Genomic DNA, 17,365 nt, shown 5'->3' on the forward strand with positions numbered 1-17,365 from the left:
AGGGCTGAATTTAACATACAAGTGTTAGTAAAATCTCAGTCATCTGGACATTATTATTATTATTATTAGTAGTAGTAGTAGTAGTAGTAGTATACAACTCTTCATCCAAAGATCGCAAGGAAGTTCACAACATAGAAATATAAAATGAGAACACAAAATACATAATAAAAACAAAAACAAACCAATAACCCCCCCCCACCTCCTACCACAAACACATTTTAAATGGTATAGGGTGTTAATCAGCCAAAGGCGTTTTTGAAGAGGAACATTTTCGCCTTGTTCCTAAAGGTGTATAATGAAGGTGCCAGCCAAAGCTCCCTGGGGAAAGCATTCCTCAAACAGGCAGTCACTGCAGAAAAGGCCCGTTCTCATATTGCTACCCTTCGGACCTCCTATTGAGAAGGCACATGAAGAACGGCCTCAGATGATGACCTCAGGATCCAGGTTCATATGGAAAGAGGGGGTCCTTGAGGTATTCCGGTCCTAAGCCAATTAAGGCTTTATAGGTCAAAACCAGCACTTTGAATTAGGCCCAAAAAGTAAATGGCAGCCTCTGCAGTTGAGCCAGGTTTGGTGTAGTATGCTCAAACCATCTTGCCCTGGTGAGGAACCTGGCTGCCGAATTCTGCACCAGCTGAAGTTTCTGAACCATCTTCAGTGGCAGCCCTATGTCTAACCTCAAGGTTACCAGAGCATAGACAACAGTAGTTAGATTCAGGTAGGTAGCCGTGTTGGTCTGACACAAGTCTAAATAAATAGAATTTTTTTAAAAAAAGTCCAGTAGCACCTTAGAGACCAACTAAGTTTGTTCTGGGTATAAGCTTTCATGTGCATGCACACCAAAGCTTCTACCCAGAACAAACTTAGTTGGTCTTTAAGGTGCTACTGGACATTTATCTATCTATCTATCTATATCTATCTATCTATCTATCTATCTATCTATCTATCTATCTATCATCTATCTATCTATCATCTATCATCTATTTTTATTTCAACAGTAGTTAGGCTATCCCTGTCCAGATAGGGGCGCAGCTGGGCTACCAGCCGAAGCTGATGGAAGGCACTTCGGGCCACTGAGGCCACCTGAGCCTCAAGCAACAGGAAAGGATCCAGAAGTACCCCCAAGCTACATACCTGCTCCTTCAGAGGGAGGTTAACTCCATCAGAGGCAGGCAACCTCCCAGCCTTCCAGTCTAGGGAACTGCTCACTAATAGTGCCTCAGTCTTATCAGGATTGAGCTTCAGTTTTTGGGCTCCCATCCAGTCTATGACTGAGGTAAGACAATGGTCCATCACATTCACTGCCTCACCTGCAGAGCTGTGTGTCATTAGCAGATTATTACAGTGAACTCCAAACCTCTGGATAACCCCACTCAGTGGTGTCATGTAGATTTTAAGTAGCATACATAGGGGATAAAATTGAACACTGAAGAACCCCACATTGAAGGTTCCATGGGGCTGAAGAGCACTCTCCAAGCATCCCCCTCTGGAAATGTCCATCCAAGGAGGACGGGAACTACCAGAAAGCAATGTCACCCACCTCTGATTCAGACAGTTGCTCCAGAAGGATACCATGGTTGATGGTATCAAAAGCCACTGACAGGTTGAGGAGAATTAACAGAGACACATTTCCCCTTTCTTTCTCCCGACAGAGGTCATCATACAGAGCGACCAAAGCAGTTTCTGTGCCAAAACCAGGCCTAAACCCCGATTAAAATGCATCTGGAAAGTCAGTTTCCTCCAAGAGCGCCTGGATTTAGTCTGTGACTACCTGCTCAAGAACCTTGCCCAAGAAGGGGAGACTAGCAACTCCTGGTAGTTACTTAGATTTTCTGAATTCAGGGAGAGTTTTTTGAAGGACCGCCTCGCAGGGAGGCATTGATCAAGTCCCTGCCCCAAACAGCTGTCTCCTCCCTGCTAGTTGGGTTTTTTTTACAGTCAAGCGGGGCAGGGCTCCAGAGTACAAGTGGTTACCCTGAACAATCCAAGCATCTTGTCCACATCCTTGAGCCTTCCTGATTGCAACACATCCAACACAACAGGACTGGGGATTCTTAAAAGCGATTGTAACTTTCCATATAGTGATAAGGTTTCTACAGCAACGATCCCTTGATAGCATTAGATATTTAGAAGCAAATTTATTATGGTACCCTTCAGACTTAAGCCTGTTAACACAACATTACAAAATATTGGCAACCCCTACTACACATGAGTGTTTAAGCAAGTGCATTTTACTTAGATTAATTGAAAAATCCAGTGGATATAGATTCTCTGGTGGAATAGATCTTTAACCTCAGGGAGGAATATATGTAAATAGCTATAAATTATGCCGGCAACCTAAACAGTCTTAGTAAAATCCAGTAAGACTGCTTATGATACTTAAAAATGGAAGGTTATGATCCCAGTGCACTGAATGTTAAATATACATTGGCAGGTTATCACTGCTGCCCTGGACTGATTAGTGGCTTAGGAGGATGATAGATGCTCTAACTGCTAATAAGTTTGCTTTGATCTGTTTTGATCTGTGTATTTACAAGAAATGTGTACAAAAAAAACTTGGCAAGATTACAACTTAATTATGTGTCATTATGCTGTGTAGGAAGAATAATTGAAATGTGGCCCCTGAGACTAAATAGTGCAAATATACTGCATCTTACTTTATTTAGATAGACAAGCTAAATTAGCTGTGTGATGAATTTGTTATGAATACAATTATTCAGTTGGTAAGTGGATGTAACACATGTCTAGGTCTGAAAAGGATCCTTACTCCATAAAATATTTCTGGTTCAAATAGTTTTTGCTGTAGATCAAAGTAGTTTTATAAGTGAATATTGACTAAGAGGTCAGGGGTTTCTGTAAAAGATGAAATATTTTGCATTGCAGTGGTTTGACTTGGGGGGAATCAAACCTTGCCCTTTGTAGAGCAAAGCAAGTCTTGAAGCATTAGCTTTGCATATTGGCTTTGAACGCTACCCATCCATGAATTTGCTAAGGCTGATCCTGCTTGCTGGTCAAGAGTTATCATAGGAACACAGGATGTGATCCAATAGTTTCACCTTGCGAAGCTGTTATTTTGTTCCCAGAGCAAGAAGGTTGGATGCTATCCATATGACACAGTCTTATTCCAGATCAGGCTATTTGTTGGGCATGTGTTTCACATTCTCTTCTACCTGATTTTTTTAAAAAATGTTAAAAATAAAAGCAAATAAATTGGAATTTCCAGGGATTGAACCCTAGCCCTTTTTCAGTCCTTCTCCAATGTGAACTTCAGCCAGGAGAGGTCATTTTCTACATCAGTGTCACTTCCTTCTGACCTTGGTTGGCCACCTGCATTCTGTGTTGTTTTATTGTTTGTTTGTTTTTAAAAACTTGCTTTATCTCTAAATGGTACTATAAAATGTTAGCTAGCAGAACCTTTTCTGACCTATGAAAGCATTCCTGAGTGTTACAAAATTAATATTCTTCTGCTTAGTTTCTAAAGATATTAGTGCAAACTCTTTTCAAGTCTGCTGTATTCTTGAATATTGCCTTCAGGGTAGGAACTATTCGGGTTGCAAGTTGGAACAGTAGTGCTGCGTGTTGCTGATTTTGTTGGTGGTGGATTTCAAAGAAATGTCCACCCCTGATTTTTTATTTCTTCTGTGCTGGTTGTATAAAGAACTGTTCCAGTTGAATGTGAGGTTTTAGGGATAGCTGCTTCTGTGCTTCATTTTCTTCTTCCAGCTTATATTGGGATATCGGAATATCCCAACTAAAATGAATTGTCACTGCTTGAGGACTGAAGAACTATCTGTTTGTTTGTATTCTTAAATCTAGCTTAACCATAGGAGTTGTAACATTATGAAATGCATAAAATTACTGTTTTTTGCTAGGTGAGCGTGGTCCAAGACTCAGTGAATATATCAGGACAGTCCAGTACAAACACACTAAAGGTACCTGAATGCCGGCTAGCAGAAGATCTAGGAAATCTCTGGGAAACAACAAGATTTACAGATTGTAGCTTTTATGTAGGTGGAGAAGAGTTCAAAGCTCATAAATCTGTTCTTGCAGGTACCTCCTCCTCCTGTACTATAATTTGTTTGATAAAATTATTTTGACCTTGGTATGGTACTAATGCTTTTGTCTCTTGCGACAGCTCGTTCACCTGTTTTTAATGCAATGTTTGAACACGAAATGGAGGAAAGCAAAAAGGTGAGTGAATGTTATCGTCATATGATTTGTAAAGGAGGGTTTTGTTTTTTTACAGAAAACTGTAAGCTTTTGGTGTAGATCAAGAATGCAGTAGCTGGGTAACTGGGTTAGGTTAACTGATTTTTAAAAACCTTACAATTAGCTTAAAAGGTGATTGAGATTTTAATTGAACATTGTTTAAAATGGCAATTATTTATAGTGCAGAAAAACTATGGGCAATAGTGCCACATTAGATGGGGCATTTTGCATTCATGCTCTCCTGGGGTCAGGGGGTGGGCTGCATTTTTAACAAGACTAACGCATGGCACAATATGGCCTAGCTGCTCCTGAAACTGTCATTGTTACCAAACAAATTGAGGGGCAAAGGATATAGTTGCAAGGATTTAATATTGAGAAGCATTCAAATAAAACTGGCATTGCATTCAAATTGGAACTTTCCCTCAGAAATGGAAATGGAGGGAGTAATTGTATGAGAAGCATAGAATTAACATGCTTGGCCCTTAAGATTAGAAGAGCTAGACAGATTCCATCCATTTCAGCAAGTGCAGTCTTATGGTTCAGCATGCTCTAGAAACCTGTCTGAAATGTATGTAGAGACCCATGGAACTAAGATGTTAAGAGTTAAGAGTCTCCGATTTTTAACTTTTGAATAGGATTTGAATGTGCCCACCACTTAGAATAGGATTCTAAGCAACTACAGCAGGAGCTAAATATATCTTATCACATTACATCAGGACACTTTGGATATGAAATAGTAAGTTATTAGGAATTACTCAGTGTAGATGGATTGTAATATTTTAAGTTGGAACCATGACAAGTTTTTTTTTTTTTTCTGTTTCACGTAACAGAATCGTGTAGAAATAAATGATGTAGACCCTGACGTTTTTAAAGAGATGATGAGGTTCATTTATACTGGGAAAGCTCCAAACCTTGACAAAATGGCCGACAGCTTGTTGGCAGCAGCAGACAAAGTAAGTAATTGCCTATACGAGGGCTTTATAGGTCATTTGAATGAAACCCAAAAAGTGTTTGTTTTGGGAGATTTTTATATAGTTAAGAAAAGCACAGTAAGGAACTGGATTATTAGCAGTAGAAATGTATTAGAAGACATAAGATCCTATGTAGTTTAGCTAAATGCTTCCTCTCAGGTGTTCTGGGTGTCTTTAGAGAGAGCTTGAGAAACAGCTGCCTTCGTATGCTGTTGTGCGAATTGAATGGATTTGTTTACGAGGAGTAAATATGCAAAGACAAGTGATAGAGGACTAATTCAGGCCTATTGCCCGTTACACTGTGTCCAGACATTATCACAGTGTCACGGATACAGAGGGTGAGCTTCAGATGCGAACCCTTAACATTTGTTTAAAGCTTGAGATGACAGCAGCAGGCTTTTATAGCTAATAGTAGGCAAATTGTATTTAAGCTGTATATATACATAGGTCCTCTTCTGCCAGAGATACAGCCGCCAGGTAACATAACCAGCCGGCACAGTCCCATTCCACCTCACACAGCCACTGAATGTGTGTTTGAAGGGAGTCTGTGTATTTCCTTACATTAACACAGTTGGCAATTCTTTGAGGGGCCAATTACTTCACAGTTACTAGAAAGTATATACCTATTAGAAATGTCTGCTTTTTAGATTAAGGTAGGAAAGAACAAATGTGAACAACAACGGGCTTTCCCCCTCTTCCTTTAGTATGCACTGGAACGGCTAAAGATCATGTGTGAAGAAGCTCTGTGTAGTAACCTCTCAGTAGAAAATGTTGCAGACATCCTCATCCTCGCAGATTTGCACAGTGCGGAGCAGTTGAAAGCACAAGCAATAGAGTTTATTAACAGGTATGCAGTTGACTTCCTTCCTTTAAAAAGAATTTGCATCCCGTGAAGTGAAATCTCCTGAAAAATTAATATCTGGATATTCTCTCATGCCACAGGTGCAGTGTTCTTAGGCAACTTGGTTGTAAAGATGCGAAAAACTGGAACAGCAAGTACGTACTGGCTACGCTTCAAAGCCGTCTGTAAACAGTGTGTGGTATTTGGCACAAGTCTTGTAATCAGAGTAGACCTATCAAAGCTAATAGATGTGACTAAGGGTCATTAATTGGCTATACTTTGAGTAAAACGTAGTTGAATACAATCCAATCAGTTTTTGTTGTCTTGATCTTAAATTCTATCATAGCAGAATAAACAATGTATACCAAAAACAAATAATTAGAATACCAGTACCCATATAGATTTGTTCCCAACTCCCTGTTGCAAAAGAAATGAAGCCACTTTCTGTTACCAATTATTTCCTGTAACTCCATTTTCTGTAGACTTAAGCAGAGTTGAAACTGAGACTATGGGTGGAATTCCAGGTCACACTCTTCTGATTGTTCCATCAGCGCAAGCATTTCAGCTTGCCAGATGGAGCCGTCCCTCTTCTCCTTCCCCTGCCCCCAATGTGCTCTTCTCGGGGTTTTCCTCATTCCCTAGAGCAAATTTGGGGGAGAGGGGAAACCATGTTTCAATAATGGGAGCCCTTCCCCCTGGCTTCTGCTAGCACACTTGAGTTAGTTGAATCCGGGCTAGCAATTCTTTCCTTGTGCATAGGGCACTGAAATTGACAGAGAATATCTTCTACTGTTCTCATACCACATGTGCAGCGTCTTAAGTCACAGAAGATATTCTTGTAATATCCATCTGAAACAGTATAGGGCCTGTGCTGAAACCTTAAACAAGCTTCCCATGTTGATCCAGGACTTGAAGATCTGAAAGACAGCTTTTGTAGTCATGGTCAAACTTAATCATGTGATTCAGAGAAGGCAATGTTGGACTGACTGCAAGTTTTTAAATTCTGCTTTGGTAGCAGGGTGGCTGGGGTGACCCAACGGGATGGGTGGGGTACAAATAATTAAAAATTTGGCTTAAAATTGAAAAACAAGTTTGCTGCAGATTCTCCAAAAGCTAGATTGTCCTTTGCAGCCAAGTGCACAATTTCTAAAACAGCTGAAAAAATTCTCCTTAATAGTACAATGCTATGCATGCTTACTCAGAAGCAACTCCCATTGAGTTAATGGGGCTTGCTTCCAGAAAAGTATGTAGAGGATCACAGGCACTCTTCTACTCCATGGCTTAGATATACTAGCAAGCTGATTTACCCGGGAGCATGTCCCATTGAACTTACTGTAGTAACTTCAAAGTGGACATACATAGGATTGCATTGTCTCCTGAACCTGATTCTTGTAATTCTTTTATTGACAGCCAAGCCACGGACATCATGGAAACGGCCGGCTGGAAGTCAATGATCCACTCCCACCCCCACTTAGTAGCTGAGGCCTTTCGAGCGTTAGCATCTGCACAGTGTCCACAGTTTGGCATTCCACGCAAACGACTAAAACAGTCATGAAATCTTCCATGAACTATAGAGAATATAAGACTCCTCATCCCTGTCCAGAGGGGTTTCCACAGACCATCTGCCAGAATTTGCTACCCCCTGTCCACAGAACAGAAAGCTTTTAAGAGTGGATAATAATATATGGTTTAATAATCAGCTTTAATTTAGACTGATAACTCTCCAGTTCACTGAAAGGCCTTAACGTCAGTTACTCTAGTTCATTTGTGGTTTCCTTTTTCCTTTTTCTTTTTAAATTGTGCCTCGTCTTTTTGACTCGGCTATGTAGGATTGCACTAGCTCCATAATGCAGTAATGCTGATAAATGAAGACCGTTCTTGAAAGGGATCTTCCTTTTTTAAAAAAACAAAACAGAACCCAAAATGAAGAGTATAATTTGGTCTTGTGGTAACTGGAAGGTTTAAACTAGCCTCTTATTAAAAGCGCTTGAGTTGAGGGGCAGCAAGCACTCCAGTCAAAGTACTGTATTTAGGGTGCATCTGTCTACCTTCAGAGGGTGCTGCCAGGCATGCTGTGGCAATATACTACTCTGAATATAATTTATTTTTCATTGGTTCAGGTGAGTGAGAGAAATATGCAATGTCTTGGCCCAGAAATGTATTTTGCTAGAATTTCTAAATGCTTACTCCGTGAGTGTCTCCATCAGATGTTAAAAGAAACACACAGTAACCCTTTTCGGCCTGTGTTCCTTTACGATTCGTTGCTATTTAACATTTACATTGTACTGAACCAGAGCGAAAGCTAGTATGGAGAGAGAACAAGTGATATATGCTGGGGAAGAAGTGGTTATTTCTCACATGGGATACATGGAAGGTCAAGGATGCATAAGAATGACCAAATGTAAATTTCAGAAATGGGCCAAATTATGGATTCTCAGTATGCACTTTTAATGTGTAACTTTTGTATGTTGTGTGGTACATATATATTTTGGTTTTGATAAATATGGTACAGCAATTGTGGCCTAACTTTTGAAATACATTAAGATGCCCACAGCCACATGGGATTTAGTTTTGTTACTGCAAACAAGGAAAGCATGACTTTAGAGATGTTGATTCAAAGTGACTATCTCAAGTGTTCATGTTAGAATCCATTCTATTTTCACACTTTGGGCAGGCTTAGCTATGTTCCTTTAGTGTGTGTATGCACAAGCCTGTTCACACTAGTGGAAGTTGCACAGACACACACTTAACAGGAAGAATAGGAGTCTGAAACGTCAGTATTTATAAGCACTGACTTGCTGTTTTTCGCATTTGCTATTGTACTAGCATTGTGGATGGTATTGAAATTCTGCATAATGTGAAAAGGATATAACAACCTGTAAACTGCTTGTAAAGGGCCAGTTTTTCTATACAAACCTTCGCTTTAATGCCACCACTTCCAGTGTTTTTGCTAGCTTTGTTTACAGTTGGGAGGATTTGTCTGCAGCAGTGCACATTTGTAAACGCTTCTTGAATGATTGACAGTGAATTTTACTTTAAACCTGGTGATGTGCTAGATCTGTTGCGTGGTAAAAGTTGTATTTAACCATAGGAAAAGGGAATTGCTCTGAATTTTTAACTAAATATTTTAATTGACCCGTTTGATTCACATGCGTACTCTATTAAGGTTTGTTTACCTTCTCAAAAAGTGCCTCCTTTCTGTTTTCAGTGAGGAGCATTGACATGTTTAAAGTTCTCGAGCATGTTTATTAATTTGAGTAAACATTTATTAAAGAACAGTTGGGGGCAAGCAGAGTGCTCCCAAGCCAGCACAGTGCTAAAATGTGAAACTTACCCACTTTCTGGCTAAACTCACTCTTTAGGGTGACTTGAATGCAGTATTTGAATTATCATCCTTCAGGCACAGTTAAAGGCCATTTTAATTGCACTCCTGGTGGTTTCAATGGGCCTCAATATTACTCAGTGAACCAAACCGATACAGAGATGCATCATAGATTTTAACATTTATTGGCAGTTTCTCCTAATCCAAACTAAGGTCTTGTAGGTGTTTTATCAGGTAAGCTGTGTCCCTCCATTGCAGAGAAACTTCTGCTGCAGTGTAAGAAATTATCATAATGAGCAGCCTCGCAATGTGAAAGTTGCAGCTATAATATACAGAGTGACTTGACTATTTAATACCATAATTGTCCATTTCAGCTTATTCAGAAGCTGCTAGATAGAGCAATCAGATGGAAGATCTTAAGCATTTTGTTTACAAGTTTTTAAAAAGCATAATAGCACACTTTGTACCAAAAAATAATAATTAAAACAGTGTGCTGTAAGAATTTCTACAACTCTATGAAAAGTCCACTTGTCAAATTAACAAATTTATGTCACATGGGACACTTAGCAGCCAATCATGATAACTGATATACACGCAGGTCCCACTATGGAACACTGTTTATCTGGAATTTCAGTTATCTGTACACAAAGAATTATACCCAAACCTCACTACACAAATGGCTGATTCAGATATCTGAACAGCCAGCGTTTACCCACTTCCTTACTTGTTTGTGGTTTGCTGGTCTGCAGCAGCCATTTCAGGCAGACAGGGAGATCAGACAAATCATGGATTAGAAATGTTCCCATAGGAAACATTGGAAACCATCAGCTTGTTATGTGAACACTTGCCTATCAAACGATTTCCTGGAAATGCATTGTGTTCTGAAAGTAGGAGCTGTGTGTATATTGTTCCATACATTTGCTATTAAAAATACACAAAAGGGTTAAACAAATCCACATCCTGCCCCCTGCCCCCCTTTAGTGAACCACATGCAGTGTTTTCACTCTTCCGATAGTGCTGGCAAGAACAATTTTCTCTGTCTTGCTGCAGTCTGATTACATTTCCTCTTGTTCCATATGAAAAAATCCTGATTGGAACTAGACGTCTCTTTCCAGAGAAGAGATCTAAAGTCCATTAGAGGTTGTCAGTGGGGAAAGGTGAGAAAGGTGATTTTCACTTCCTTCCTCCTTCACCCCCAGCGCTCCATCTTCCAGCTGTCCTGCAGGGTCACCTGACCCCATAGAGCAGCTTTGGGGGGGATGCATGGGGCTAGGAGCAGGGGGAAATTGGTAGCAATCACCCCTTCCTCCACTGGAGGGCCCTGTTGATTTGGTTCAGCCCGTTGATAGCCTTGATCCTCCCCCTAGTGCTGCAGGAGAAAAGGTCTGTTTGCACATGCTTTTTATGGCTGAATACTTGACATTTGGTGAGAATAGTAACAGTCTACTCATTGGGATTTTCAGCACTGTTACCCAAGTGCCATGTTTGGCTTGCCAACTCTGTCCCTTCAATACCCACCGGCCATCACCATCAACCCCCGCCCCCCAAGGGAGCACCCTGCATGTGTTGTGTAATGGTGTGTGAGTTTTTAACAAAGATTTATTTTTCAGAAAAAATATGACTCTGTTGCTGTTAAAAGTGGCAGAGGTTTCACTTAATTGAAGTATGTGACAATGTACTTCAGTAACCCATCCAGATTTCGACAGTCCATTTACTGCATGCTGAAGTATGAATGCATAGTGCCTTTTTGAAATATAATGGGATGAATTTGTTTTTGAAAATTCTTGGAAAAGGTATAGAGGAGTACTGATGTATGAAGAATACATGAATGCAGAATAGAGTGGGTATATGTACAACAGTTTGTCTATCTTCAGAAGCTACAGATACAAAATATTTTTCAGACGTATATTTTCTCTGTGCTCAGTAAACTCTGAATTCTAAAATGAGGTTATTGATAGAAGAAAGGCATAAGATGATTTGTGTTGGGGTTGTGTGTGTGTTTTGTTGGCATGGTTTCATTATTTAACTATGGAATTTCAATGAGTTTTTGATGACATCTGCCTTCTAAGAGTAACACAGAGTACAGTATCTGTGTTTGTCCCCTTATGAAGAGGCTGTTCCTTCAAAGTCAAGTCTAAATAATTGTGCTAGTAAAGTTCCTATAGAAATTTCGAGGTTAAACAGTGGGAGATGCTTTGTTTTTAGGCTATAACATATGATTTTTTTAAACCAATTGATGTTTGTCCCAAGTTTTAATTCTTATCGGCTGGGTTGATTGGATTTTCTTAACACTTCCTACAAACTGTTAGGTACTGGTTTGTTTTACAACACAAGTACATTGAATTGCTCGCTTCCTGCTTGCAGCAAATGGACTTCCCCTGAAATGGACACTCATTATTTTTGTCAGTGTTTGCTGTGGTTTGCGTTAATCATACTCTGTAATCTAGTTAATCCTGGATTTTGATATGTCAGAATGAAGGTTTCTCTTTAGTTCTGTTTTAGAATCTAAACATTGGAAGGACTTTAAACCTGGGTCTTAGCTGGGAGTTATTCACATTACCTATCATGTTAAACACTTGCATCAAACCATCCAGCCTTTTATATCCACCTGATGTTAACAGTGAAATACTTTTTGTACCTTGTTGCTGAAAATATTTTTGCATTTCAGGACATCAAGTTACAATAAAGTTGTTACTTATACAGAAATCTTCTGTGTACCGTGTTGTCTTTGAGACACTGACTTTGCTACGTTTCCCTTGACATACAGCAACGTCAACGATGATCACAACGTTGTTCACCATCTTGACAATTTTTTTATTCAGAAATGAATAGAAAACAGATCACTTTTTATACACAGGTTTACAACTTCACACACACACACACACACACACACACACACTATATTGATGCTGATTTTAGAGAAGCACATAGCCTGCCACATTGTAGGAAGTGTCATAAAGAATCATATTCAAAATTTGGAGTGGCATCTATGGGTACATCTGCACTGAGAGCTAGGGCACTGACCGCTTCCTACTGAATTTTCACTTGAAGAAACCTTTCATAGCCAATAGAAAGTTATTTCAGATCTCATTTTGGGGGTTACAGTTGGGAAGGGGAGAGTTGTGGCATGTGCACTGCCCACAACAATATCTCTGGTCTGTCTGGAATACCTTTTACTAACTAATTTGCCAGTTTGCAAATGTTGGAAGATAAAAACAGCTATTTATCATCCGTGACGTCCAGATCAGACTAATGTAATGAGCTCCAAAGCACATCCCATTGAAGATGACTTGGAAACTTTAGGTGGTACAAAAGGTTGCTGTCCATCTATGGAATGGAATGAGCTGGTGAGAATATATTAATATGTTTTCAAGCCACCAGCATAGGTTGCCAGTTTGGGGCCTGATTTCAAATCCTGACTTTCGATCTACCTAGAGCAGGGCTTTCTCTGTTGTTGCACCTGAGCTACAGAGTTCTTTCTCTAGAAAATCATGTTTTGGCTTCTTTTCCTGGCCTCTTTTAAAATACTTTGGCAGGTCTTTGGCAGAAATCACATTTGTTAACTTTGACCATTTTTACACTTGTTGGCAATGAGTTGGAGCCAGAACTGTTATCCTACAAATAGAAGGACTCTTTCTGCTAGCAGAAATGTCTTGAATCTAGCAGAAGCTCCCGTGAACTGGGTGCCCCCTCAGGCAGACAGGGAAGTAATATATGCCAGACCCCCCAACCCATTAAAGCAGATTTTTCTTTTTGGGAAGGGGAACAAGGTATTTGCAAGAGTTATTGGAATTCTGTTCTGTGCCACTCTGGATATTAGTCCTTGCATTACTAATACTTTTTCAGTATTCTTGTTTTAGTTTCACAAAAATGCAAAACATTGAGTGATGATTTATAAGTATTGTTTATATCATACTCTGCAGGATCTCTAGGTATTTTCACCACACAAGTACTTTGATTGCTGACTTCCAACTTAAGAGATGCCTTGGCTGTTTAATTGCTTCGTTATTAAAAGCATCTGCTCCAAACCAATAGTTTAAGAGGCAAATATTCATAACAGAACTATCTGCATTTCAAACTATTGGTTTGAAGCAGATGGTTAGCAATTTGAATTCCAGTCAGCATTTTAGCACAAAACTTTTCAGCGACGGTCATCCTGGTGTAGATGGCTTCACCCAAAGTGTAGGCAAAGGACTGAAGAGGGAAGGGAGTATTTTCAAATAATGGCTTGAAAAATAAAACTGCTCCCTTTCCAAAGCAGGCTGGGTTGTGAGGTACTGCAAAGATTGATGCCCAGTTTGGGACTGAGTCCCTCCGCTTCCCAGCAGCACTTCATCCCATATTGTTTAGGAGGCCATATTGTTTAGAAGGTGAGTTTTTGAAAATGTATTTTTATATAACTCTGGATTTCTAGCCATAGTTCACCAAAGGCTTATGTCACGAATCAAGCTATGTATCCAGTTTAAGGGTAGTAAGTAATGTCAGTCATGCTGAATAGACATACTGAAATCTGAACTTCAATAAATGGGATAACCCCCAAAGTTTTTCTTAAAACTTCTTTGTCAATAACCTTCAACCCGGGGGGGCGGGGCGGGAGGGAACACTCTGGTCAGGTCTGGTTAATTTGAAAGCAAACATTTAAGAGGCCGTAAACTGTACTATTTGTTGGAGGGTGAGTTGGGAAGTGGGTGTGAAGAGAAAAAATGCTCTCCAGTCATTTAGATATTAATAGCAGACTCCTACTTTTGACAAGCTGACAGAATTAGAGAATTGAAACTTGATGAATCTTAATGTTTTCTGTCATGTAGCTCAATTTCCCCAAATTATTTCTCCAATTAGTTCTAGTCTTTTGTGAAGGAATGTCTAATGATAATTAATACATTCTTTTCAATTTGCATATTCAAGCTCGAGCATGTCTAAAACATGCAGATTTGTTGTGAGGGCAAGTCAGAATTTCTGCAGAGGTAAAGAAACGTCGTAAATGCACACTAGACGGATGAGCCCCCCAGATTTTAAAGTACAACCTTTTCCCCTTCCTAAAGCACAGAATCTTAATTAGCATACTTTAACTAGATCCTGTTAAGTGAGCTAGACATCAGTCTCCATTTCTCTATACAGGCACCCCCCCATTTATGCGGGCTTATGTTCCGGGTGCTGCACACGTAAGTGAAATTGTGTAAAAAAACCCACACCACTAAATGCCTATTTTCCCCTGCTCTCCAGCTCTCTCCCGCTCTCCAATCCAGACCAAAATATCTAGAGTTGAAGCTCTGGGACCATCTAGAATCTAACAGAAAGCACCTGCTGCTGCTGTGCTGCCCAGCACATCAGCTGTTAGGCGGGGAAGCTGAGCAGCCTAAATAAAGTCCCGATGCAGCTCAGATTTCTTTGAGACTCCCTCTGCCCACACTGACATCCTCTTCGGGCTCCGGAGAGGGTCTCCTCACAAACCACAAGGACTCTCCAGCTTTCTTCCACCATTTCCTGGTATGATTCTATTTGTTTGTTTCTCGGCACCATGCATAAATGTTGTTATTGTTGTTTAGTTGTTTAGTCGTGTCTGACTCTTTGTGACCCCATGGACCAGAGCACTCCAGGCACTCCTGTCTTCCACTGCCTCCCGCAGTTTGGTCAAACTCATGCTGGTATCTTCGAGAACACTGTCCAACCATCTCGTCCTCTGTTGTCTCCTTCTCCTTGTGCCCTCTAGTGATCATGGAGCCCAAGAAAGTAAAATCTCTCACTGCCTCCCCCTATGCACATCAGGGGAACCCGCATAAGCTTGCCCAGCCCCCATTCCTCTAAGTCGAAAAGGACCCATACATTGGCAGTCACTTATCAATTGGACATGCCTGAAATGGTCGCTGCCTATAGCAGAATTTGTAGGATCCCTAAAGGGAGCAGTGTTTCTTGACAAGAAGCAGAGCCAAACTTCCTCAGCCAGGCTGAGGTGACGTTCAAGCACTTTTAGAGGTATGATTAAAAGGCAACAGATTGTCAATTACAGAGTTATGTTGTTGTCACTATTAAGGGGTGTTCTTTGGATGGATGGATGGGTGGATGGATTATTTATTTATTTATTTTCCTTGGGCGTTTATGCTACATATTGCTACCTGGTCCCACCAGCTTCAACAATAAAAGTCTGAAACTTATCACGATGGTAGCATTTTGCCAGTATATACATAATACTTATTTAATTATTTAAATAATTCCTTTATTTATTTATTTATTTATTTATAAACTCGCGAGCGGTTCGCAACCTAATTTAAAGCATCAAATAAAGCTTTACAAAATAAATATTGCATACAAAGGTCAAATATATATATATATAAATGACATATTTAAAGCAGCACAGTTAACAGTAAAACAAAAATATTATCTTAAATTTAAAAGCATTGCGGGTACAATAAACTCCCCTCAAAACAGCCTCGTTCATAATAAAATAAAATAACGGTGACACAAGCTTCACCCACACTTTCCACATATAGTAGGCTTAAAATCTGCATCCCTTGTTTGTGGCTTTCACAAAGCAATTTACTCCACATCACTGTGAAAAGCTGTTTACGTGTGTGTGTGTGTGTGTGTGTGTGTGATCATTCTAGATGTGCAGCTGCAGGATGTGAAAAGGCCATCACATGGTGATAGTCACTGTATGGGGTGAATTGACACGTGACTATATCATGCAAAACAAGCCCCAGCTTAGCAGGGCCTAGAGTGGGGAACTCCTTTCAACCCTTTTTTTTTTTTAAATAATATTTATTAAAATTTTCCAGAATAAAAAGGAAAGATAGCAAGAAAAAAAAGAAAAAACAAATATGATTTACACTTGGTTTCAGTGGCATCTTTCCCGGACTCCCCCCCTCCCCCTCTTGTATTCCATTTCCCTTAAATTGATTCCACAGATTCTTACCCCAAATTTTAAAACCTTATTTGTAATTTTAAATAACCCATTTATTCCAAATTAATTTATCTTATTTATCTTAATGAACCATTTCTCCTTATATTTTATATAATTCCCTAAGATCGACCCCATTTCCCTTCCACGAATTCTCCTATTTTCAAACAACAAACATGAAAAAAGAAAAGAAAGAAATAATATATAATTTTACAGCCTTTGGATTCCAAATCTCTCTCCCCCCCCCATTCCCCGGTTCCAATCCCCAAAGTTCATCCATTGTCTACTGCCAGCCTGGTGTATCCACGTCTATATCTCAACTCCACTTTGCCGTCTTTTGATAGCTTTTAATTTCAGAAAGTCCAATCTCGAAAAAACTCTCAGAAAAAGTCATTGTTCTTCCATCCAGACCTCTATGTTTAAGAGTCTAACTTAAATTCTATTTCTTGGTCCTTTTAAAGTCTGGATGTTCCAAATACTCCGGCTTCAAATTTGGTCCAGCTCTTATTCCTCAGGTTGCTTTTTCCTGTTCTGCTGCAGAAACCTTCTAATTCAGAAACTTCTTGTTCTCCACAGAGGCTTTTGTTATTCAGGAACATAACTTTCGTCAAGTCCCTTCCTTTCTTCAATAGATAAATCCATTGTCTCCTTTAGTATAGAAACCTCTGTAGACAAAATAATGCTTCGTTTTTGCAGCTTTCCCAAGAGATAACAGATCCTGCTCAAATTCATAGTATTTTTCCACTTGCTGCTACTGTTGCAATGTCCCAGCCTCCCTCTAGAGGGAATATGGTAACTTAATTTCCTTCAAAATCAGAACCAAAAGTCAAATAACTTGTTGCCTTTATTTCCAATAATTTATGTCCAAATTGTAACAAATCTAACCAGCAAAGCCATCGTAACAAAGTTCTCTTTTATTTTCCTGCTTTGACAGCTACTTTGACAGCTGTCAAAGTTTCTGTGTCTCTTCACCAGTCTCTCATAGCGGATCGTTCCCGGTTCCCGGGGGGGGGGTTGCATTTTAGTTCCCACAAATCAGTCTTCTCCTCCAGCACAATTATTGTAATTTCCCTTCGTGAAGTTAAAATTTTTTTTCAGGTAAACAAGTTCATCTCTCGATCTTAGTT

General features: G+C 39.7%; 1 protein-coding gene across 1 annotated transcript in view; it reads left to right on the top strand.

The window, feature by feature from the left end:
* SPOPL (speckle type BTB/POZ protein like) overlaps nucleotides 1-12,049 on the top strand; it is a 31,858-nt gene extending 19,809 nt beyond the window's left edge. The window contains exons 6-11 of the mRNA XM_079994470.1: nucleotides 3,873-4,050; nucleotides 4,136-4,191; nucleotides 5,040-5,162; nucleotides 5,885-6,027; nucleotides 6,123-6,176; nucleotides 7,432-12,049. Of these exons, the coding sequence (XP_079850596.1) occupies nucleotides 3,873-4,050; nucleotides 4,136-4,191; nucleotides 5,040-5,162; nucleotides 5,885-6,027; nucleotides 6,123-6,176; nucleotides 7,432-7,576 (699 nt within the window). The 3' untranslated portion in view covers nucleotides 7,577-12,049. The remainder of the gene's footprint in view (nucleotides 1-3,872; nucleotides 4,051-4,135; nucleotides 4,192-5,039; nucleotides 5,163-5,884; nucleotides 6,028-6,122; nucleotides 6,177-7,431) is intronic.
* The last annotated feature ends 5,316 nt before the right edge of the window (nucleotides 12,050-17,365 follow it).

The sequence above is a fragment of the Podarcis cretensis genome (genome assembly GCF_951804945.1).
Source record: "Podarcis cretensis genome assembly, chromosome: 1".
NCBI lineage: Eukaryota > Metazoa > Chordata > Lepidosauria > Squamata > Lacertidae > Podarcis > Podarcis cretensis.